Source organism: Centruroides sculpturatus, unplaced genomic scaffold, assembly GCF_000671375.1.
Source record: "Centruroides sculpturatus isolate CEXI.00-Female unplaced genomic scaffold, Cexi_2.0 scaffold122, whole genome shotgun sequence".
In the NCBI taxonomy this organism is placed as follows: domain Eukaryota; kingdom Metazoa; phylum Arthropoda; class Arachnida; order Scorpiones; family Buthidae; genus Centruroides; species Centruroides sculpturatus.
In genome coordinates this window covers 965117-991084 of record NW_019384345.1, presented here as the reverse complement: position 1 = coordinate 991084, position 25968 = coordinate 965117, and the positions used below count along the sequence as shown (strand labels likewise).

General features: G+C 31.8%; 1 protein-coding gene across 3 annotated transcripts; it reads left to right on the top strand.

Moving 5' to 3' along the window:
• Positions 1-1112: 1112 nt before the first annotated feature.
• Positions 1113-24004, top strand: LOC111635559 (40S ribosomal protein S24-like). Of its 3 annotated transcripts, none has more exons than XM_023380569.1 (5): positions 1113-1209; positions 4950-5018; positions 11613-11822; positions 17122-17238; positions 23931-24004. In XM_023380569.1, exons 1-5 carry the CDS (start codon positions 1207-1209, stop codon positions 23931-23933), a joined length of 402 nt encoding a protein of 133 aa, XP_023236337.1. In that variant the 5' UTR covers positions 1113-1206; the 3' UTR covers positions 23934-24004. The 3 variants fall into 3 exon arrangements, with proteins under 3 accessions (XP_023236337.1, XP_023236324.1, XP_023236329.1); XM_023380556.1 differs by lacking the exon at positions 23931-24004 and adding an exon at positions 23722-23866; XM_023380561.1 differs by lacking the exon at positions 23931-24004 and having other exon boundaries at positions 17122-17247.
• Positions 24005-25968: the final 1964 nt, after the last annotated feature.

Sequence of the window (25968 nt, the reverse complement as noted above, 5' to 3'; positions counted from 1 at the left end):
TGATGTCTCTAAAGTTCAGTGAATTCTTCGCAAAAAGAATAAGTTATCAGGAACACGTCAGAGATGAGTAGTCACGTGACCGAATAGCACCGACACATTGGAAGCGGACGCGTACGAAGAATGTGCCGTTCCGCGACGAAAACAAGCTTAAGCAATGGCGTCTTCGAACGGGTACACTCGATAAGTATTCCGACATTTTTTTGTTCATAGCATATTTTATATTGATCATTTCAACAAATTATACGTGTTTTGGAAATATTCGAGTGAAATTAGTCTAGATTTAGTTAATTTTATGGAAGTAAACCTCTCAAATAGCCGTACCCGTTAATCTGTACAAGTGCCGTATTTTGGTATAATGAAAACGATATTCAAGTTTTTTTATTATTAGGAAAAATCAAAATAGATTACTTATTATGTACTTGCCAACATTAAATTATAGATGAGGCTGGCTTGGTAGCTAGGAAAGGCCGATTTTGAAATGCAAATACTGTGAAATAAAATATCCAGGACACATGTCAAAGGTCACTTCTTAGGGTATACAGTCGAAGTCTGCATGTATAATACTGTCAAATGGGTACTGTACATATGCATGACTGAGATCTAAACATTTTAATTTTGATTAAGCTTATTTGTTTCAATCAAATGGCTCTCTTCCAATCAAGTTCATAGCTATTTACTTTTGGTGCATTTTTGGGCTATTATTTTTTTTGTTTTAAAATTTGTTACTTCATAAAAAAAATTACCTGCAACCCTGAAGACTTAATCAGGGTTGCAGGTAAAACATCCTCTGGCAGAAAAACTGACAGCAACAATATTACTATAAGCACAAGGAAACAAACAGGGACAAGTCTCCTTTCTGGGTGCAAAAATGGAAATTGGAGATGGATAGCCACCCTAATATTGGCTTTTCCTACAAGATAGACTACTAGTAATACAAAAGTAGGAAAGCGAAACAAATAATTGAATTACTTTAAAATTCAGATTGAATGCTTATAACTAAATTTGTTAGCTAAATTCACATAAGAATATTTGTACAAGGGCTATTTTTTAAATAAGGTCCGTGTGTGAATGAGAGTGAGAAAGACGCATGATTTCAGCAGTGTGCATGAGTAGAACAACTTTTGTGTTTCAACTTGGCAACACTTGGTATTCACACAGACCTTTTTAGGAATCAGTCGCCATTTTTCACAATAGAGAGCCAGAAACATGGTAAGTTTGCTCAGTTATTAAATCCAAAAGCATCCGCAATTGAATTATATATCACATAATTTAGATCGAGTAATTTTTTTATATTTTGATCAAATGAAATGATTCGGGTAGCTACGTTTCGTTCAAAGTGATAATTAATAATGCAAAAGCCACGTTGATCTTGATTTGCTGTGAATGAAAAGTAAAAATATGTTATATAAATGATGTTTAACCTGTTTTGATTGCTAAATATATTATTGAATCTGTATAAATGACATTTTTATACATTTCAAGAATAATTAAAGTTACTTTTATAACAAACAGTAATTATATATACATAAGTTACACGTGAAATATACATATACACACACGTTTGAAGCTATCACGAAATAAATAAAGTTATTATTTCACTTGTGATGATTGATTAATCTCTGATGAATTTTCATTTTTTTAGTATTATAATTTAGCTTTAGTAGTTAGTTAATACAACACGTGTTGTATCTTCCTGAAACTTTTCAAATAAAATCGTTATGTTGTATTTTGGGCACTTGTACAGATTAACGGGTACGGCTATTTGAGAGGTTTACTTCCATAAAATTAACTAAATCTAGACTAATTTCACTCGAATATTTCCAAAACACGTATAATTTGTTGAGATGATCGATATAAAATATGCTATGAACAAAAAATTGTCGGAATACTTATCGAGTGTACCCGTTCGAAGACGCCATTGCTTAAGCTTGTTTTCGTCGCGGAACGGCACATTCTTCGTACGCGTCCGCTTCCAATGTGTCGGTGCTATTCGGTCACGTGACTACTCATCTCTGACGTGTTCCTGATAACTTATTCTTTTTGCGAAGAATTCACTGAACTTTAGAGACATCACGTGATAGATTACAATAAAAAATCTATAGTATATTATGATTAAAAACGACTTATTATTATTATTGACTATATGAAGCAGCAAAGGAAAAACCACTCGCTAACGACAACAATTCTATCATGATATATATTATAATGATGATAAATATTAATCAGATGCAACATAAGATGTCTAATGTCGATGTAAATAAATATTATACAATTTTGTTTACGACATGAGAGATTAGACCATTGAAAAGTAGAACAGAATTATTAGTTATTTATCGCATTATCATACGTTATTATATGTTGATTTTAATCCATATTTAGAATGGAATGAAGTTTTAATATTTCTGTTAATGATGTCTCTAAAGTTCAGTGAATTCTTCGCAAAAAGAATAAGTTATCAGGAACACGTCAGAGATGAGTAGTCACGTGACCGAATAGCACCGACACATTGGAAGCGGACGCGTACGAAGAATGTGCCGTTCCGCGACGAAAACAAGCTTAAGCAATGGCGTCTTCGAACGGGTACACTCGATAAGTATTCCGACATTTTTTTGTTCATAGCATATTTTATATTGATCATTTCAACAAATTATACGTGTTTTGGAAATATTCGAGTGAAATTAGTCTAGATTTAGTTAATTTTATGGAAGTAAACCTCTCAAATAGCCGTACCCGTTAATCTGTACAAGTGCCGTATTTTGGTATAATGAAAACGATATTCAAGTTTTTTTATTATTAGGAAAAATCAAAATAGATTACTTATTATGTACTTGCCAACATTAAATTATAGATGAGGCTGGCTTGGTAGCTAGGAAAGGCCGATTTTGAAATGCAAATACTGTGAAATAAAATATCCAGGACACATGTCAAAGGTCACTTCTTAGGGTATACAGTCGAAGTCTGCATGTATAATACTGTCAAATGGGTACTGTACATATGCATGACTGAGATCTAAACATTTTAATTTTGATTAAGCTTATTTGTTTCAATCAAATGGCTCTCTTCCAATCAAGTTCATAGCTATTTACTTTTGGTGCATTTTTGGGCTATTATTTTTTTTGTTTTAAAATTTGTTACTTCATAAAAAAAATTACCTGCAACCCTGAAGACTTAATCAGGGTTGCAGGTAAAACATCCTCTGGCAGAAAAACTGACAGCAACAATATTACTATAAGCACAAGGAAACAAACAGGGACAAGTCTCCTTTCTGGGTGCAAAAATGGAAATTGGAGATGGATAGCCACCCTAATATTGGCTTTTCCTACAAGATAGACTACTAGTAATACAAAAGTAGGAAAGCGAAACAAATAATTGAATTACTTTAAAATTCAGATTGAATGCTTATAACTAAATTTGTTAGCTAAATTCACATAAGAATATTTGTACAAGGGCTATTTTTTAAATAAGGTCTGTGTGTGAATGAGAGTGAGAAAGACGCATGATTTCAGCAGTGTGCATGAGCATCTGCTTTTGGCATGCTTTGCACATGTTTAGATGCTATTTGCAGCTGTATCATCTGTCTGTGTGCTGAACTGCAGAAGTTTATAATGTTTAAGAAAATTGAGTTGCCCGCCGACTGTAAGATACAATCTGTTATTCGATTTCAGCATGAAAGATCATGGTAACTGTCTTTTGGGAAAGGAAAGGAACTTTGTTAGTGGATTTTATGTCAAGAGTCACAACAACTAATTTTGATGCTTATTGTGACCTTGAGAAAACTCCGCCATTCCATACAAGACAAGTGGCGTGGCCTAATGTCTTCCAGCAGCAGACGGCAGATTTCTTTGAAGTGGAATTTAACAAATTTTTGAGCGGTATGACAAATGTTTGAACAAAAATGGAAATTATATAGAAAAGTAGATAAAAGTATGTAGAATATGGGAAAAAAGTATATTTTAATGATATTTACAGTATTTTTATTCGTATTAAAAAACAGACCTGAAATAAAAAATAGCCCTCGTATGTAATTAATCATTTTTATTTAAAAATTTGAACTAAAGTTAAATTCTGTTAAATTTTTAAACAGAAAGTAACTAAAGTTACTTTCTGTTTAAAAATAAAATATTTTGTTTAAAACAACAGATATAATGTATGTTAGAGTTGTGCTTCTCAAAGTTTTTGTTAATGGATAAGTACTTTTGTGAGATTAAATAAGTATAAAACAGTTATTATTCCAGTTTATTTTTCTGATTATATGAAACAATGAAGACAAAAACAGCTTGCTAACAAAAATAATTCTTAAAAATTAACTAAAAATATTAAAATGAAATGAATATAACTATATACAAAATGAGACTAGTTACCTTTGTCACATCTCTATCTATTTGTATTCTGCAGAGATCATGACTAGTAATGAACTTTTATTAATTAATTATTTAATCAAAAGTTCACAGACCACAGTTTAATAAACTAGTCTGCAAACTCAGAAGTCTGAATCATGTGTTAGGAAATATATCACATGGTGCCTCTAAAGTTCAGTCTGAAAAAACAAAAGTTCTCAGGAAATATGTCAGAGATGCCACATGGCTGAGGCAAGTAATGTTTCTGCGTAGTCACATGGTGGCTTAGTGTTCTATTCAGTTTCCAATGTGTTCAAATTAGAATGTATCGGAAACTGAATAGAACACTTATCATACCAGAAAAGGTTTTTTCTAGAACTTCATCTGAAGGTCCTAGGGTGGACTGAAAACGTTTGTGTACATTACAAGCAACTACAAATCATTATTAAAGTTAGTGAGGTGTATTTATAATCAACACTTTGTTTATTGGATGGATTTTATTAGTTAACAATAGTTTTCACATCAATGACAATAACTTATTTTGAAAAAAAATCAATATGTAATATTTCAATTGATCATATATATATATATATATCTTATTTTTATTTATAGAGTGAAAGTCAAGTTACGATTCGTACAAGAAAGTTTATGACTAATAGACTTTTGTGTAGAAAACAAATGGTGAGTAATATGTATTATGAAATAATCCATTTGCAATTGGGTTTTTCTTTTTTTAATTTGTAAACAACACAATTTAAGTGTCATTATACCAATAAATTTATGATAATTTACTTAATAAAAAATGTATTACAGTAGAGCATTGATTATCTGAAATAATTCAGGCTGGGGGTTGTTCGGATAACTGATTTTTTCAGATAACTAATCATTTATGAAAAAAATATATTAAACACTGAACTGTAATGTATATATTTTGTATCACATGTCTTACAAATACATATCTTACATAAAGTAGTACATTAAAGTAGGCTTACAGTTTGCTTTGGCAGGGAGGGGGGAGAGTGCTGTGGCACCATAGCACTAGCGGAAATTTGGATTTGCTAACTGGAACACTTTCAGTTAACCGACATTTCAGTTGATTGCATTTATTTTGACAGTACCACTAAATTTTATTTTCACAGAATAGCCTGTTTAAGGTGGAATATGTGAGATTAAATGGAAAGCTATATGTGTTATACCTTTGCTATTAATTTACATTAATTAGAACCTGTCGGACTGATATTTAAACAAGTATTAAATTCAAAAATGACAAAAACGATTAGGAATAAACTCAACTCTGTCAATATTTATGTTTCTTACATTATGATATAGTTTAGGGAATATTTAGTTAAATAATGTAATAATTGATGTTTGAAGTTTGGAAAATGTAAGTGATTTAGGCATAATGACATAAGGACACATGAACTAGTTATCACAAAATACACAACAAAAACCTAAGTCCTTGTAGTAAGAACATTTTAATGAAATATAGATGTTTTCCTATTTAACTACAGTTAATGAGTGAAGAGAACCTAATATCAAACAATGAACTGAAATGTTTAAAACCAATCAACTTTAATAGTTTGTGCATTAAATCTTAAAACAAATTTAGATTTAAATGTTTTTTGGTATCTGTATGTGCCATTTTTGAATCAAGATAGACCTCATAACTAGAGTGAACATCTTGGTGAGATTTCATTTAGTTACACTTTGATAGGAAATTTGTCAATATTTAAAAAGAAAAAAAGAAAAAGAAACTTTCTGTACTCAATTTTGTATTTCATTTTGGCAGAAACTTCAGAAAATATTGTTTTCTGTTTTCATCCCCTTTTATGCTATTTTAGGCATCTGTATTTTTGGTCTAAGTCCACTTTGGTTTTATATGAGAAGATTGCTCTGTTTGCCTGATGCATTGACATGTTAAAAAACAAAAACATACAGGTAGCCCCTGTATAACACGGCACTTCTATAGCACAGATTCACTCTAACACGGTTCGAGAATTGGGAACATCCCCATATACACGGTGCTTTTATAGCACGGGTTCACTCTAACACAGTTTGAGCATTGGGTAAAACCTTCGTACAACATGAAATGTAATAAAGGGTGCGTTCTTTTATATCCGTGCGAGCATTCTAATTTTTTTCGTGGCTACTTTGAATGCTCTTTCAACAAATAATCCATTTAATGGTTAAATTTTACAATTGGGACTCTTCTTTTGCCTCTAAAAGCTCATATTTTAGAATTATAGATTCCTTCATCACAATACTATTGATAGTGCGGGTGCTGCCATCTTTCTTTCTTTTACTGTCATTCCTAAATGTCTACAAACAACAGTGCACTCCCGTTGTAGTGGAGATGCAGAGCGACCGCTATTAACGAATGCACCCAAAAACTGTTACCAGTTGATGATGCTCATGCTGAGATCATCATATAGAATGAATAATCCTCTGGTAAAATATTTACTTAAATAATAAATATTTTACCCATAAAAAAATGAATAATAAATCCGATTTATAGAAGGATTTAACAGCATGTTTTTTTAATTTTTGGTACAGTAGAACCTCGAAAACTCGGCTCTCGATAACCCGGCACTCCGGATAACTCGGCCAACTCCCGGTGGAGCAAAAAAATCCTTAGTTAATTAATTTTCATTATAGACAGCTTTATAAAAGCTCTCATAAAGTATTTTTCTGAGGTCTGTCTTATCAGGTAAATTACTGTACACAGTGTATTCATTAATTTTCATTTTCATGTAGTAAAGGCTCTATGCCTTCATAAAGGACGTACTTTTCCTTTGTTTAAGGGTATTTGGGCAGTTTATTTTCTGTTGTATTCTCAAGTAAACAATACATACAAGTACAGTACAATATTTTCTGAGGAAACACGCATACTTATCCTTTTTTAACCCCATTCCCGATAACCTGGCATTTTCACGAACTCGGCCACCCTTCGGTCCACATTAGGCCGAGTTTTCGAGGTTCTACTGTACCTAACTCTCCTTTTTGCACTAGTTCTTCATTTCGTATAACATGGATTCACATAACACGGCAATTTTTTGGAATGTAACTTCTGTATTACTGAAAATGTTGAATACTTCTCTGTTAATAAATACTGTACATGTAGTTTCTTCTTGCTGGATATTGGTTATAAGAAATCAAACATTTTCATTGGTGTTTAATGCATTGTCAAAACTGTTAAACACCTGTTTTGACTAAGCATGTCTCCTACATAACACCTCCCAAAGAATGGCATAGATATTTAGAACAATTAGAAATTTACAAAACTGTGAGAAAAAAACATGGCTATTAACTTTAGAGATGCAGACTCCTTCCCCCTGCATGGAAGTCAGTCTACAAAGTTAATCTTACAACCCTCTCTCCCATGTCACCCCTCTTTTAACGTGTGTACAGCAATTGCCAATTCCTAGTAACTTTTTGTTTTAACGACTATGAAGGTCAATTAGCCTGACAATGCCTGTTAAACACAGATGAAAATATTTTCTTTCTTGAAGTTTCTTCTTGCTGGATATTGGTTATGTGTGCAGTGTTTATTAATGTATACCTGGAACATTTTAAAATTATACAAAAACTTTTAAATACATAAAAATTGCACAAGTGTGTATAATGTGATACAAAATAATATAAATTCTGTAATACATAATAAAATATAAGAATAAACAAGAATTCATTTTTGTTTTTATTGACTGTCCTTGTTGGGTTTTGAGAAGTTGAATTTACTTCTCCATTAATTATAGCTTAAAAAGTGAAGGTTGCTTTGAGAGTATTGCATTAGAGCAAGTAAATCACTCAAGATGATGTCCAAAAGTTACAGTTTCAGTGAGATAATATGAAGAAGTTTCATTTAGAACAAATATAATATTCTATTCTTAAATAAAAAAGAAATTGTGCATGAATACATAATTTATTTTCTTCATGCTTTTTCTTTTCTTTTGAGGTTATTTCAATGAATATAGCAAATACAATGAAATTCTATTAACATGGCATCTGGTATGCCAAAAAACCTGATAGCTGGCATGTCCAGCTCATCTTTGGGAAAGTATCAGTGCACTGGATATTCATCTGTATTTATACATAACTAGGTAGCCAGTTAATTAAAACTAAACATAATAATTACATTAAAATTAGAAAATTTAAAATTCTGGCCAAAATGAAACAAAAAATAAAATTCAAAATTAATTAATTTGAATTGAAATTATTAGGTTGTTCGGAAAGTAATTTCATTTTTTTTACCACTAGACGGATTAGTTGTATTTTTCCCGCCATTTTCATTCTAAACCATATTATCATTATATATTTTGACAGCTAGCATTTTAAGGATTATTTGTAAAAAATTTTGTTTGATTTTGTGCAGTTGTTTATTTTTTGTGTTCCATCATATATGGAAGATCGAAAGCAGCATTTTTGGCATATTTTGCTCTTTTATTACAAAAAAGGTAAGAATGCTGTTCAAGCAAGAAAAAAATTGTGTGACGTATATGGAGAAGATGTATTGACAGAATGACAGTGCCAAAACTGGTTTACAAAATTTTGTTCTGGCAATTTCAATGTTGAAGATGCACCACATTCTGGATGGCCAGTTGAAGCCGATGAAAACAAAATAAAAGGTAGTGATTGAAGCAAACTGCCGAATAACAACACGTGAAATCACTGAGATGAAATTTGTCAAACTGAACTGTTTATGATTACTTGAAACAAATTGGTTTCGTTTCAAAGCTCGATATATGAGGAAAGATGCTTTTTTTTTTTTTTTTTAAGGAAAGATGCTGTCTTTGGTGGGATTTTAAGGAAATTTTTTTTTTTTTGGAGCTTTTACTAGACAATTTAACAATTGATTCAAAAGTGTACTGCCATCGAGTAAACAAATTGAGTAATATCATTAAACTAAAAAGGCAGCCAGAATTTATCAACAAAACAGGTGTAATGTTTTACCACGATAATGTCAAATTTCACACAAGTTTGGTAATTCATCAGAAACTTCTATAACTTAGATGGTACATGCTATCGCGCCAACCATATTCGCCAGATCGAGCACACTCAGATTATTACTTGTTTCGGTCTAGACAATTTTTTTTAACTGTAAGACATTTACTTGAAATGACAATGTCAAAAATCACTTGGATCAGTTTTTTGTAAGCAACGATCAAAATTTTTATGAATGTAAAATCATGCTACTACCAGAAACGATGACAACAAATATTTGATGAAGATGGTCGATAAATAATTCAACAAAATATTTAATTATTATAAAAATATTGTTTTTTTTTTCCATGGAAAAAAATGAAATTACTTTCCGAACAACCCAATAAAATTAAATCAATTAAAACAGTATTTTGGAAAGTGGTGATAAAGTACTTGTTTTCCTTCTTGATTGATTTGGTTTTATTTCAACCAGATGTAGTTGAGTCTATTAACTAGTGTTGGTTTTAGTTTTGGCTGTGACAGAACATTTTGCTTTTAATATGTAAAATTTATCTATATCTACTCTACATTCTATATAAGTGTAAAAGCACAAAGTAAGATTCTAGTTAGTGTGTTGTTGTGTCAAACTAACTAAGAATAGGAAAAATTTGGAAAAATTGAAATGTGTTAAACAATCATAAAAGGCAGGTTTATACAGTTTTACATGCAAAGCTGTGTAAAATTGTGTATAGGGAATCAAAGAAAACAGGAAAAATTCTATTATCTGATAAGTTGTCATATTCAATAACCTGCACCATGTTGGTCCTGACAATGCTGGGTTAATGGAATGTCACAAAACTATGACTAGATTTTCAATTGGTGAAAAGTGCATTCACATTTTGAAGCAACATTGACTTTCTTGTTCTTATCTGCCTAAGCTGGAAAGTGTGAGAGTTTTTGAAGCTGTGGCTTTAACAGGTTTTTTTTTACTGTAATATAAACAAAAATTCAAATCTCATTAATAAACATAAACCTAAATGGCTGGATTATTTCAGGTTACATTAATGCTTATTTTAACTAATTGAAATTTAACATAAAAGTAGATAGTGGTAAGCCTACAGTTAGTTTGTACAAAGATTAATTGAATATTTCATCTTGAGTGATTCAAAACACTTCCCCCCCTCACAATTTCTTCATTTTCAAATTTCTGAATTACAGTCGACCTCCCTATAACACGGTAGATACATTCCGTTCTTTATGAATCAATTTTGTACGAGTCCTTGCCAATCACAGCCCGACATGTATGCACTTTATGAACTACGGCTGTTTGAAAGGTTTTCTTCCATAAAATTAATTGATTCCTAGATTAATTTGACTCAACATTTCCAAAATATGTATATTTTTTTTGGGAATAATCCATATAAACTATGCTATAAACAAAAAATTGTAGGATTACTTACCGAGTGTGCACCGTTCAATGTCGCCATTGCTTAAGCTTGTTTTCGTCGTGGAGCAGCGCACCAAATGGCGGCCACGATTTCTGATAAGTTATTTTTCTGTGAAAACTTCGTTGAACTTTGGAACATCATTAATATAAATAATTTTTATGGCTGTTGAATAAGAAATGTTTCTTTCACAAGAAATGTATAAAATTATTGCTGTATTAGACTTATGGTACCTAATTTACATACTGTACAGATGATGGTAAACTCAACTTACTTGCCTAAACTCTCCGTAGCGTGGCGCTGGATGGCGGAAAGTATATATGTAATTATAATAAAGTTACAATAAATTAAGTTAATATACAATTATATATACAGTATATTGATTAATGCCTCGTGCCTCAGTATTTCCTGTTATTAAAATTAATTATGTTAATAAACTGCATGTTTCATTCGTTTTCAGATAAAATATAGCATAACTGTTAAAAATCTTGTTGATCTAAATTTGCTTAGCTTGCTGTAGGAGTTTTTTACCATGTTTGTACAGATACCGTTGCATATAGGAATCCGAACTATAGGAACCCGTGTTATAGGGGGGTCGACTGTATTTGAGCAAAATCAGATGAACAAAGTGGATGTAACAATATTTCCTAATTCATATTCTCAAAAAGCTTAGCCGCTTAATGAGGACAAAAGTGCAATAAAAGCATAAATAGAATTATAAAAAATTTTTTTAACAAATTAAGTAAGAAGAATTGATTTTGTTTGCAAAGAAGTATTGTAATTAATGGGGATTGGATTACAAACATAAATAAGAATTGTAAAACTTTGTAAATACTCTTTATATGTATGAACCAAAATATATTTTGTTTTGAAAAGGAAGTTTTAATTAAATTAAAAAATTGATTTTATTTAGGTTGTTGATGTACTTCATCCAGGAAGAGCAACTGTATCTAAAGTTGAAGTTAGAGAACGATTAGCAAAAGCATATAAAACAACACCTGATGTTGTGTTTTCTTTTGGATTCCGAACTCAGTTTGGTGGTGGTAGAACTACAGGCTTTGCATTAATCTATGATACACTAGATTTTGCTAAAAAATTTGAACCTAAATACAGATTAGTAAGGGTAAGTATGACTAAAATTTATCCTATTAAAGCTTGTTTTAGTAAATACATGCAAGATAAGACACATTGTTTGAGAAAAATGTTTAAATATTTAACAAAAGAAAACATAATTCTATCATAAAATGTAACACAATAAAATTTGGTTATTGTAATCTTAGATATAATTATCAATTTAAAGTACAGTTATACCTCGCCTTACGTCGGTAATTGGTTCCAGGAGAACGACTTAAGTTGAAAAACAACGTAAGTCGAATTTACTTGTCTCCAAATCTACTTGTCACTAGGCTAAACCATAAATTGCCAATTCCGGTTCTGTATTTTATTTATTAATGCATTTTTAATAATGTATGGTTAATATGGATCTATTTTAAGCTTACGAACAAATAAATTTTAGTTTTTAATATAGTACAGAAAAAAGTAATCTAAATTTACGAATGCATGTACAGTACTGTAAATATAGTACATACTTGTAAATGTATGTACAGTATTTTAATATGATTTTATGTGCTTTAAACATTTTTCTAGTGATATTGCGACTTCAATATTTGTGGCGGACAGACGTAAAGTCGAATAAAATGACTTAAACTTGATTTTTATTTTTCCATATACTTTTTTGACAAATGACGTATAATCGGGAACGACGTAAGTCGAAGTATACCTGTACAATAAAAATCCAACTTACTCAAGCCTCTAACTGCTGTGAAAAAAAGGTAAAATTCAAAACAACAAACGTTTTCTGAACACCTTCCATGCTCTTCATCAGTAATTTAGCTGGATTCTTTATTCTGGAACACCGTCACAAAATTTTAAAAATAAATCGAACGATGATAGTTCGATTGTCCAGTGTCCATTGCGTATGTGTTGTACATGTCATGTTCCCTGCTGTTCAGATTCGCATTAATTCTCAAATGCATGCATTTTTCTTACACAATGCAATATTATTACGTTTGATGTTACATGTCCCTGTGCATCATCCGATATTAAATAAACCCTTAAGAATCATTAAGCAATGAGGCCTGCCAAGCCAACGAAAGAGCCATTTCCTCCTGGGAATTAATGCACTCAGATGAAGTGTGTGCCTTATATAGCTCTACAGCCTACAGCCATTTGAGATGGTCCATCCATGTTGTTTTGACTATTAGCACTGCCCCTGTGAAGTCCACAGTAATACATGGGTCAGAAGCATATAGTGAGAGTGACATGGTGGCTCTATTGTATTGTATGTCTGATTTGTGTTCTCTTATCCTTACCACCATTGAGCGTTTTGTTGATCCTATGTAGATCAAATCCCTATTGAATCTTTCATCCCTAACAGGGATTCAATAGATGCCTGGCGATTTAATTGGGTCAGACAGGTCCTTTCCATTACGTAACATGTCAAACATAGTTGGGGCTTTCTTGTATGCAATGCTGACTTTATGTCTTTTGGTGATAGCTGTATATACCCATCTCAAGACAGGGTTGAATGTAAGCAAAATCTTTTCAGTATTGTAAAGTATTGACCTTTAGCAGAGTGGGAACAAAAGAAGCACAACCTTGTCAATTGGACCCACGTGCGGTCGGGTAATACCACTTGTAAGGTATTGACTTGTAAACAAGAGAAAACAAAGGAAGCGCTGTCTTTGTCAATTGGACCCACCTGTAGTCAGACGTTAGACCATTTGCCATATGGTAAACAACTGAATGTAAACATGTGGCAGACGTTTATGTAAGCTTCACTTTTATCGGATGATGGCGGACCTGAGTGTAAGCTGTTCGGGCAAGAAGGGGTTGTGATTGGTCGGAAGTCCTTGTCCAAAAAACCCTTAAATTGCGGGGCGAATGAGAGAGGAGGGGAGAAGGGCAAGAGACTGGTACACGGTAGTCTCAGACACTTGGAAGGTCCGCTGATCATAGAGAGAATGTTCTCCCCTGGTAAACATCTCAGGGATGGGTTAGTGTGGAGACTGGACGGACCGTACAGTTGAGCCAACTCCATGAGCTGACTGAGGCCGCTTCAAAGTTTAAAAGTTCCCAGAAACCAAGATAGTACATGAGTCACCACGCATTGTTACCCTGTATATATATATTATGTTTTTGAACTTGTACCTTATACATATAGAATCTGTAAATAAATTGTAAATATTATCAGTTTGAGTGTGGAGGTGTGCTTTCCATTGAACCTGGATCACTACATCGAATCGTGATACACATGGAAACCTACTCAACGAGACGGAGTTGGGAAAGAACGTCACTAAGATCTTCACTAGTATTAATACCACTCTGATAGCTGGCATGTCCAGCTCATCTTTGGGAAAGTATCAGTGCACTGGATATTCATCTGTATTTATACATAACTAGGTAGCTAGTTAATTAAAACTAAACATTTGTGCTCTATGACGACACTGAGGGACCATCACGATATTGATATTGAAAGGATTTCGCTTACATTCAATACTGTCTTGAGATCGGTATATTTTGAATTTACTGCCTCCTCACTTTAAGAAAATTCAATTTTATGACACAACATGAGTCTTTTTCTTCTTTAAATAAAATTTATGAATTAATTAAAATTAAACCATGGCATTTTTTAAATGATGTAGATAATTACATAATTGATATTATGTGAAGTTTTTTGTAAGTGAATAAAGTGTTTTTTAATAAAAAATTTATATAATTGTGTACAAAATGGGCTTATAGACTTGGCCAAATATTACATAATGGAAAGGGAAATGCAGAGATGTTAAGTCAGGAAATAATGTCATAATTGGTCAGGGAATGGCAGAATCACAGAATTACTTGTATGGACCTGCATATACAGGTAGCCCTCGGTTTACGCCGATTCACAATAACGCCGCTGCACAATTTGCGATTTTGCTGTGTAATTCCCCGATTTTCCCTATGCCAGACTGATTTTCGTTTCAGTGTTGACGTATTTACCGAGCCGCGACATTGTACATTCGTTAAAACAAAGATTTTTATTGAATATATTTATTTTTTCTGTTTAATATTATTGGGTATGTATACATTTGCATTAAATTAATATTAAAATACTAAACGTTTAGGTACCCACGAGTCAAGTTATCAAACTTAATAGTCCAATAAATGGCGTCCGAATCCATAGTGCGATTGAATTTATCCCGTATCAGTTTGTTCAGGAAAACACCTTACGACGCAGTAGCACTTCCGGCGAGCACAAACTATCGTTAGTAAGACAAATCTACTTTTCCTTGGCCAGACGATATCTATCTCTCCTTAATTTTCCTGCTCAAACTGATTTTACATATGCGCTACGGCGACTGGTGGTCAACCAATCAGTGTTTCCGCTCGTCCGTAGCTCTACGTCTGGTTAATTAACGTATCCTTTCGACTATGGAAAGTTTGACGGTTGAACTTTGAGTTAGACAATGATTGGGAGTGAAGTGCGAATGTAAAAAGGAGTATCGTCGCATCCATTCGATTATATTCCGAAATTCTCAATGAAAGAAAACAAAAATGTAAACAATTAAAGATGGATACTTTTTCCGAAAAATGAGAGAGATCCGAAACTAAAATTTTTAATAAAAACATTTAACTTTATTTTATGATAAAATACATTTTAAAAATTAAATTTATTTGTACTTTGTATTATATTGTATTAATAAACAAAATTATTTGCGTATTTTTCACTTAGTGGAACCTAACCCTGTACCTCAGTGTAAATATGGGTTCGTTTTACGCCAATTTGATTTGTGCCGGCTTTTGTAGGAACGGAACTGTGGTGTAAACCGAGGGCTACCTGTATTGCTTACTGTAAGGATTTTTGGTTATAATTGTCGTTATCGTCAGTTTAATAGTCATTTTCAAACTGTTTTGTATTATTAACCTCAACATATGCTGATAATATACAATCATTATCACTCTTAACTAATAACAGGACTTTAAATGTCAATTGTTTTTATCGGGCTGCAATTTGAAAAAATTGTAAACCTATAAATTCCCTCTGTTGTCTGTCCTTCCTTAATTTTGAGAATGGAGTTAGATCGGGTGGCCAACTTTTGTGTACATAAGATCTACTTTTTATCTTAAAAATGTGTTGCAATCAACTTTGTTATAGGCATAGTCTAAGTGGCGAGGGGAGGTGTGAAATACAATGTTTAGATAGGTAAGAAAAGCCACAATTTAATTTAAAATATGAAGAAAAGGTACTTACATTTTAAACAGAAGAAAAATTGAAACTCAATGTCACTTTCGGGGACCACCACTTCACCTTTCCTCTCTCTACCATGTTCTGACCTACTCTCTCTGTCCCGCTTCCTGCGTTTCTTTTTTTTTTTTCCCCTTGTCTATATTTCTTATTCCCCTTTTACAACTGTGTGGTTTTGTCAGTCCATGTGCAATCCATTTGCACATGTACTGACAAAACCACAAAACAAAACTGCATCTGAGGGAGGATGCGGAGGTCCAATATCACTACAGTTGTGTTTGGTTACAAATATAACACATTAAGTCAAGACATCGCAAGCGATTGACGAAAATTGACTTTGCGATTGACTTGTTGGCCACCCCTGAGATAGATTAAAGACAAGACCAGATATGGAAACCTTAGGAACAGGAGACCCCAATTAACTATATACAAACTTCAGATGCAAACTGGAAGTTATGTTATTTCAATTCAAAAATTTTCCTTTCAAAGGTGTTAAATAAATGACTGGCATGACCCTATTGTTAAAGGAAAAGTATGATGTACAGGGGCAAGACACTGCTAATTTGAGGTGGAGAGCATGTATTTTAAATCAAATAAATTTAAAAAATATGATTAAAAGTTGCATCCTGGCACGATGATGGCACAATAAATAATTGCTTATTTTCATTTTAAATTGTTTATTTAAATAGTTATTGTATGATTTGTTTTCACATTAAATATTCATTTTCTCATACTACATTCTATCTATCTGTAAAAATTTTGGCAAAAGAAGAAATTTGTTTTACTTATCACTCAAAAAAATGTCATGGAAATTTGTCACCTTGTGCATGTGATCACATACAATTATTTGTGATTGCATGAATACACAGTGTTTTTCTGTTCTGATGTAATTTTTATGACATGGTGTCACTGAATGAGATCCATGTGATTGACATCTAAGATAACAGAATGGAATTTTTATAAGTTATGTATAATGCAAATCAGCAGTTACTTGATCTCTCTTAGTATGTGATAATATTAAAAACATTAGAGTGAAATAATATTGATGCTTTTATTTAGGTTTAACCTTTTTTAAATTCACATATGATATGAATTTAAAGCAGTTTAATTTTTTAAAAATTTACACATTTTACAGAATGGTCTTGCTGAGAAAGGAAAGATGGGAAGAAAACAAAGAAAAGAAAGAAAGAACAGAATGAAGAAAGTTAGAGGAACAAAGAAGGCTAAAGTTGGAGCAGCAAGTGGTAAAAAGGTAAATTAAACATCATTGATAATTATATATATATAATATATAATAAACATTTAAAACTTAATTTATTATCTTTTTTAATTTTTGAAGATTTAAAAATATTAACAGTAGCAGAGCAAAGTTTTAAATAAATAAAACAAAATCTAACAGTTTCCCTTATGGAAATCTATCCTAGATTTAGTAATACACGGTGTACGAAATTAAAATCAACAAAATATGAGAATTTGCACATTTTGTTGATTTTAACAAAAAGTAGTGAACCGAACCGAAACTACAAGTTATGCCACCAAATAAGAATTCAAATTTTTAGTGTTGAATATGTAAGCTTACACATGTGTGGGAAGAACTTTGATAGCTGAGGGCAAGAAAAGCACACATGGCTTTGTCTGCGATTAGTTCACTCCTACTTTTTGGTGACATTCTTTGTTTTTCTTGCAAGAATTTGTTCAATTTCATAAGCATCAGGTAAAATAAGTAGCCACAAATGTTTTGATGACAGAATGAGGTGGAGAATTGTTGGCTGATAAGCCAACAATTCTCCACCTCATTCTGTCATCAAAACATTTGTGGCTACTTATTTTAAAACTAAATTATTTTAAAATTTTAAACTAAATTTTAAAATTATTAAAAAACCTCAATGAGGTGGAGAATTGTTGGCTGATAAGCCAACAATTCTCTACCTCATTGAATTGTTGGCAGGGCAGTCATAAGTACAGAAGGCCAATGTAATGCCCAGTGCAGTCTGCAATTTGTGGAAACAGTTTTAGGACACTGGATCTATATTGAGAAGGCCTGGGCAAGATCACCCAAGAGCCATGATGGCCAATAAGTTTGTTATTTGGCACTTTCAGCAAGGCACCACAGGATTGCATCAGCTTCACAGCAAACTCATGAGCTGCATGCTGCCACTGGAACCCAAGTTTCAAGGGTTACTATTTCTCAGAGGCTTCATGAGAGAGGGCTTTTTGCCAAAAGGCCTGCTGTTTGCATTCCACTCACTTCAGCAAAGAATAGAGTACGTTTAGCATTGTGTAGACAACATCTGCTGTAGACCAGACTTCAGTGGGTTACTGTTCTCTTCACAGATGAGTTGCGATTCAATCGGGACACAGATTTTCAATTCACCTTCATTTGGAGAGAGTCTGGGACTAGATTCCTTTCCTCCAACATCAGTAAAAGGGACTGCTATGGCAGCAGAGGTGTCATGGTCTGGGCAAGCATTATATTGGACAGCCCCATAACTCTCCATGTGTTTGACAAAGGCTCTCTGACTACTGAGAGGTATAGGATGAGGCGTCAGTTTAATAGTCATTTTCAAACTGTTTTGTATTATTAACCTCAACATATGCTGATAATATACAATCATTATCACTCTTAACTAATAACAGGACTTTAAATGTCAATTGTTTTTATCGGGCTGCAATTTGAAAAAATTGTAAACCTATAAATTCCCTCTGTTGTCTGTCCTTCCTTAATTTTGAGAATGGAGTTAGATCGGGTGGCCAACTTTTGTGTACATAAGATCTACTTTTTATCTTAAAAATGTGTTGCAATCAACTTTGTTATAGGCATAGTCTAAGTGGCGAGGGGAGGTGTGAAATACAATGTTTAGATAGGTAAGAAAAGCCACAATTTAATTTAAAATATGAAGAAAAGGTACTTACATTTTAAACAGAAGAAAAATTGAAACTCAATGTCACTTTCGGGGACCACCACTTCACCTTTCCTCTCTCTACCATGTTCTGACCTACTCTCTCTGTCCCGCTTCCTGCGTTTCTTTTTTTTTTTCCCTTGTCTATATTTCTTATTCCCCTTTTACAACTGTGTGGTTTTGTCAGTCCATGTGCAATCCATTTGCACATGTACTGACAAAACCACAAAACAAAACTGCATCTGAGGGAGGATGCGGAGGTCCAATATCACTACAGTTGTGTTTGGTTACAAATATAACACATTAAGTCAAGACATCGCAAGCGATTGATGAAAATTGACTTTGCGATTGACTTGTTGGCCACCCCTGAGATAGATTAAAGACAAGACCAGATATGGAAACCTTAGGAACAGGAGACCCCAATTAACTATATACAAACTTCAGATGCAAACTGGAAGTTATGTTATTTCAATTCAAAAATTTTCCTTTCAAAGGTGTTAAATAAATGACTGGCATGACCCTATTGTTAAAGGAAAAGTATGATGTACAGGGGCAAGACACTGCTAATTTGAGGTGGAGAGCATGTATTTTAAATCAAATAAATTTAAAAAATATGATTAAAAGTTGCATCCTGGCACGATGATGGCACAATAAATAATTGCTTATTTTCATTTTAAATTGTTTATTTAAATAGTTATTGTATGATTTGTTTTCACATTAAATATTCATTTTCTCATACTACATTCTATCTATCTGTAAAAATTTTGGCAAAAGAAGAAATTTGTTTTACTTATCACTCAAAAAAATGTCATGGAAATTTGTCACCTTGTGCATGTGATCACATACAATTATTTGTGATTGCATGAATACACAGTGTTTTTCTGTTCTGATGTAATTTTTATGACATGGTGTCACTGAATGAGATCCATGTGATTGACATCTAAGATAACAGAATGGAATTTTTATAAGTTATGTATAATGCAAATCAGCAGTTACTTGNGCCAATGTAATGCCCAGTGCAGTCTGCAATTTGTGGAAACAGTTTTAGGACACTGGATCTATATTGAGAAGGCCTGGGCAAGATCACCCAAGAGCCATGATGGCCAATAAGTTTGTTATTTGGCACTTTCAGCAAGGCACCACAGGATTGCATCAGCTTCACAGCAAACTCATGAGCTGCATGCTGCCACTGGAACCCAAGTTTCAAGGGTTACTATTTCTCAGAGGCTTCATGAGAGAGGGCTTTTTGCCAAAAGGCCTGCTGTTTGCATTCCACTCACTTCAGCAAAGAATAGAGTATGTTTAGCATTGTGTAGACAACATCTGCTGTAGACCAGACTTCAGTGGGTTACTGTTCTCTTCACAGATGAGTTGCGATTCAATCGGGACACAGATTTTCAATTCACCTTCATTTGGAGAGAGTCTGGGACTAGATTTCTTTCCTCCAACATCAGTAAAAGGGACTGCTATGGCAGCAGAGGTGTCATGGTCTGGGCAAGCATTATATTGGACAGCCCCATAACTCTCCATGTGTTTGACAAAGGCTCTCTGACTACTGAGAGGTATAGGATGAGGTCTTACAGCCCTATGTTTGATTTTTCAGGGTCACAGTTGGCCCTTGGTTAATTTTTATAGATGACAGTGCTTGTCCACATAGGGCTTACCTGTCGAGGATTATCTTGTAAATGAGGATATTTGTTGGATGGATTGGCCAGCCAGATCTCCAGATCTAAACCTTATTGAACATGTCTGGGATACTCTTGGGAGGGCAATTGCGGCTCACATTTCCCAATGAGAACCATCCAGGAGCTGAAAATTGCATTGCTGCAGGAATGGGAACAACTGCTACAGGGAGTTATTAGCTGTCTCTTTTCCAGTATGACATCATGATGCAAAAGCTGTATGACTGTGAGAGGTCCCATATTAGAGTCATTTTATGTTTAATCTTGCAATGTAGGTTTTGGACATTCCTGTGCTGATGAGGTTTACTGAGGATCATGAGTGCATATCATGACAAAATGATAAAATGATGAATTTGTTGTATAGTATAATTTTTTCTCTTATATAACTGTGTATCCACACCAAATTTCATTAAAATGTGTCCATTAGTTTTTCAGAAATTTGACAAAATGTGCAAATTCTCTTAATTTTGAACACCAGTGTATATTAATAGTTAAAAGAATATAAAAATAAACTAATAAGAGAGAATACATTAAATTCAATTTTTTTTTAACTGGTTATTAAAATTTTTCTAAATAATAAAAATATTTGATGATAGATAATAATTAAACTATATCATTATAAAGTGACACAAATAAACAAATATAAGATTTCATAATATAAACATTTTATTGCTGTAATTTCTTAAGAGTAATCCGTGGCAGCATACAACTTTCAGGTTTAAAAAATTGGTAGAAATGAAATACTGAAAAAAAAATATATTTTCATTTTATTATTTATTGTAGGGTATATTGAATTTTAATTTATATTAAAAATTAATTATAACTGAATTAAAAAACCATAACTAAATTAATAAAGATTTCTTTAATGCTTGTTACCTACACTAACTCATATACCTTTCATCTCTGAAGTAGTCATAGAAAACATGAAATAGTTTTACTTCATTTTTATCAGCCTTTTTTCTGTAGTAGCTATATCTTGATCTTGGTGTGTCATAATACCAGATACCAATATCAACCAAGTAGGACAAACTATAGTAAATAAACTCAAAAAATTAAAACAGGAAAATAATGTTGATGATATCCAATGATATGGATTTGATAGTTGATCACTTAATTTTTATTTGATATTTTTAGCTAACATATGACAAAGTTGACAGTCAGTTTCTATCCCTTACTAGTTCTCTGAGAATCATTACATGTAAAGGAGAGTAAATATTAGGAATTATCAACTTTCAAGAATATTTGTTTAATGAAGAATTTTTCAATATTGATAGTAAAAATAATTTTTAGTTATTTGTTTCTAAATTTGTTTATGTGCAATGATTTAACAGTAGTTTTAAAAATTTCAAATAAAATTTTTAGATAATCATTGAATTTTTAATTATATAATTTTCAGTCTTCAACTACATTTATGTTTGGCAAGATGAGAGATTGCACTTGGTCAATACTAACAGTGTCTATTTTAGAGGATATAGGGTGACAGGATAAGGTGGTACTCCCTGTGTCAAAAGTTTTCTCTACTGGTTTTTTAAACCTTTTTCAGAGCTTTTTTTTAAACTTGCTTGGAACTTGAACCTTCAATCTCAAGACTCCAGCAAACAGTCTTTGTAAAAGTAAAAATGTGTATGACTATTAAATCCATAGATCACCTCTCTGGCCTTCCTCACTTTTCCAGTTATCACCTAGGCTACGTTTGTTTATACAAATGCTCTTTTCAAAGAAAAATGGCTTGTTATAGCTGATAAAGCTCAAAAAACATACATACATACATGCATGCATACATACATGCATGTGTAGCAAAATTACCATAGAATATCCCATCCTGTCACCCTATTGCCCTAAAATAGGCATAATTAGTATTGTCAAAGTGAATTCTTTTATTGTGCCAACTATTGTAATTATAAATTATAAATGATCACTAATATTTAAATAAATTTCATTACATTTATTGTAGAAAGAAAGTATAAAATACTTCCCAAAACATTTTACTATTTTAATGGAAAGTTAGGAACTCTAATTCTATGGTTAAAATTTATTTGGAAAACAATCTATAAAATGAAATTGAAGATTGTGAATATAGATAGCTTACATAGAAGAAAGGCAGAGATAACATTGTTAAATGTTTAATTCATATAATTATTTTTTACAAAATGAAATCCTGCATAAAAAAATTCATATATGTTGAGTTTAGTAAGCCATGGAATATTTCTGCATGTATAAAATTTAAATGAGGCCTAATGTTCATAAAAAAAACAAAGTAATATAATTGCAAATACATTGTATATGATATGCAGTGTATTTCTGATAGCCACTTATATGTAACTACAGGGTTTTATAAGTAATTAAAATAACTCAGTTCTTATCCCATTTTTTGTTCATTCACTATGTTATGTATAAGTGATTTTGAAACATTTAAATTAATGAAAATGTTATAATTAAACAAATATCTGTATTTCTCTGTCTTTTTCTATGTATTAAATATTTTAGTTTTGTGCTCCACATTATTTTTGTATCTGACTTGGCCTTATAATGAGAAAAATCAAATAGTATGAAGTGATATATTAAATTACTAGATATTGTTTTAATCTGTTCTCTCAAACTGTGTTTGAGAGAATAGATGGACAGTGGTTGAGTTAAGGCATACTGCTCTGAGTGACCTGAGATTTGATTTAGGCAGAAATTTTTCAGGGGTGGTCCATCCCAAATATGTCCTTTACCAACTAACATACCCTATGGGTACTAATAGGATCTTTTTAATCACATTCATAAATGGAGTGATAAAAAAAGATCATCTTAGTTCCACAAGGTAGAGTTAAAAATGGAATTAAAAGGTTATGAAATTATATTGAAATAACCAAATTCGGTTTTGTTGAGTAACAAAGTGCTGCAAGATTATTAATATAAAGTAGTTTACATAGAAGAAATACAGAGAAGACTTAAATACTGAATTCACAAAATTATTGTTTATTTATTTATTTATTTATTTAAGTAATTGTTGGAATTGAAAAATTATGTGCATACATATAAATTAAACATTTCAGTTCATTTTGCATAAAAAATATTTATTTTACTTATTATTTATTTATCATTATTTTATAATTTTAAATAAGTTTCTTTTATGTTTGTTTTTAATTTCTTTTTATTTCACTTCAGCGTCACTAAATGATGTCCTTATGTCATCATCTTTTTTCTGAATACTACTGGGTTTTTTCTATGGAATCTTATCTTTTTTTCTTTTTTCTGCTATTTCTGTGAAGATTTTTTATTTTCTGTAAAAAATTTTTGCAATACTGTAATTTTAAAACAATCATGCCTTGATAAACTATTTCAAATGAATTTATTTTATTTTTTCTCTTCTGCAGTGATCAAGTACAGCATTGTTTTATATGTATGATGAAGTTGTCATCCAAATAAAATAATTCAAGAAATTGCTGAAGAGTTTTAAAGTTTTTAGCATAAGTTAAACTTCACTTAAATTTTAATCTAAAGTACTGTACATATTATCTTCGTTTCATACTACAACTTTTCATTGTCTTTTATTTTTATTATTTTTTATTGATATCATATAAAAATATATACTTGTGCATATCTCAACATTACTACAACACACACACACTCACTCTTAAATACCTGCATATATGAAATTTAATTTTTTATGAATTCAGATTTAAAATATCTCATTCATATATAGATTTCATTTTATCTACAAAAATCTTGTTAAAAAATAATTAATTTTATTACAGTTTAATAAATACTAATCAATCATCTAAAGGCTGTTTATAAAAATTAAAACTCTTTTTAATTCAAAAATTATTGAAAGGGTTATAGGAATATTTTAGAGTTAAAACATATGATTTTTGATTAACTGCACTTTTTTGCATTTTTTCATCCTTAATTAAATGATTAAAGAGAACTAGTTTTTCTTAAAGATAAGTTTTTATTTAATATAAAAATAAAAAATTAAACTAGTTAATGTCAATGTTTTAGTTTATGATACAAATATTAATTAAAATTTTTAAAATATATTGAGTAAAAAATATTAATGTGAAGATTTTGCAAAGCAGAATTTTTAATATTTATGGAATAACGTAAATAGCTTACCAATATGGCAAGAATTTATAATTCAGCAATATACAGAGTTCTTACCCACCTGGAAAATTGGATTTTCATTAGTATTCAGAAAGTTGGGGAATTCGCTCCTGCTTCCTTGTTGAATCTCTTTGCTGACAATAGGGCTAACCAAGTATAGCTATCTTCAGGCATTACGAAGTAGTGTGGTGCAATGCAACTTATGAGCAGGGATGCAGAATATTTTCAAGACCCAAAATTTCCCCCAAAATTATTTCACAAGAAATAAAACCATAATTTATGAATCAATTAATAATTATTACTGAATAGTTGGAAATTTCAAATTAAATCATACAAATACGTATGATTTAATTTGAATATTCTAAACTATTCCTACCATACAATTTGCCATGCAACACTAAACTGGTAAGTTAACATAAAATATGTTAAATATTTTCCTTATGTTAAATTTAAAAAGTGTTTTAATTTAAACATGTGTCATCATCACAGGATAGTATATACAATAATAAACTTGACACAAAATGTTGATTACAGTAATTTAATAGAAATAAAATTGAAGTCAATGCCAGGAATGATTATTTTTTAGCACACAGTAATTAATGGACTTTTTGACATCCAAAAATGCAAAATTTATTTATGATGATGGTTTCAGAATGAACTTTTATAAGGCTGAAAAACTTCAGTTAAGGATGAACTTCAAGTAATGAACACCAAAAAATACCTTACAAAGAAATTACAGATTTGACAAGAAAATTTTTATATTATTTTTCCACCGTAGCCTCTCATTTTCCTATAGAAAGTCGTCCTGGGAGGCATCACTTGTTGTCCAAGTGTTTCATTTCCTTCACTCCTCTATCCATTCTGATATACTTAACTGCTTTGCTTATCTCCTTATCTAATATTGTTGAAAGCATCATCTAAAAACACTGAAAATTTTTGCGCAGTGTGGTGCAATACAGTAGAAATTTTTATAACCAGCTATTTGAGATCATTAGGATAGTAGATATCTCAACAATGTGTGGTCCATGGATCACTGCCAGTCTGCTTGAGTTTATAGAAAAAGATGCATATTGTGAAAATTTAAAAAAGTTTCTTGTAATGTTTACCTTTATTAAATCGTACATCGAAGTTTAAATTAAAAAAAAAAACCCCACCAGTGGCCGAGCGGTCTTCGTACCTTGAACACTGGGAGTTCGGTCATGGGTTCGCGTCTCGCTCGGACGGTCTGGCCACGTGGCGTTTTCCGGGTTTTCTCTACGTCTTTAACGCCTAAATAGGGGCCAGTTTCCCTTAAAAAGGCATCCCCCTAGG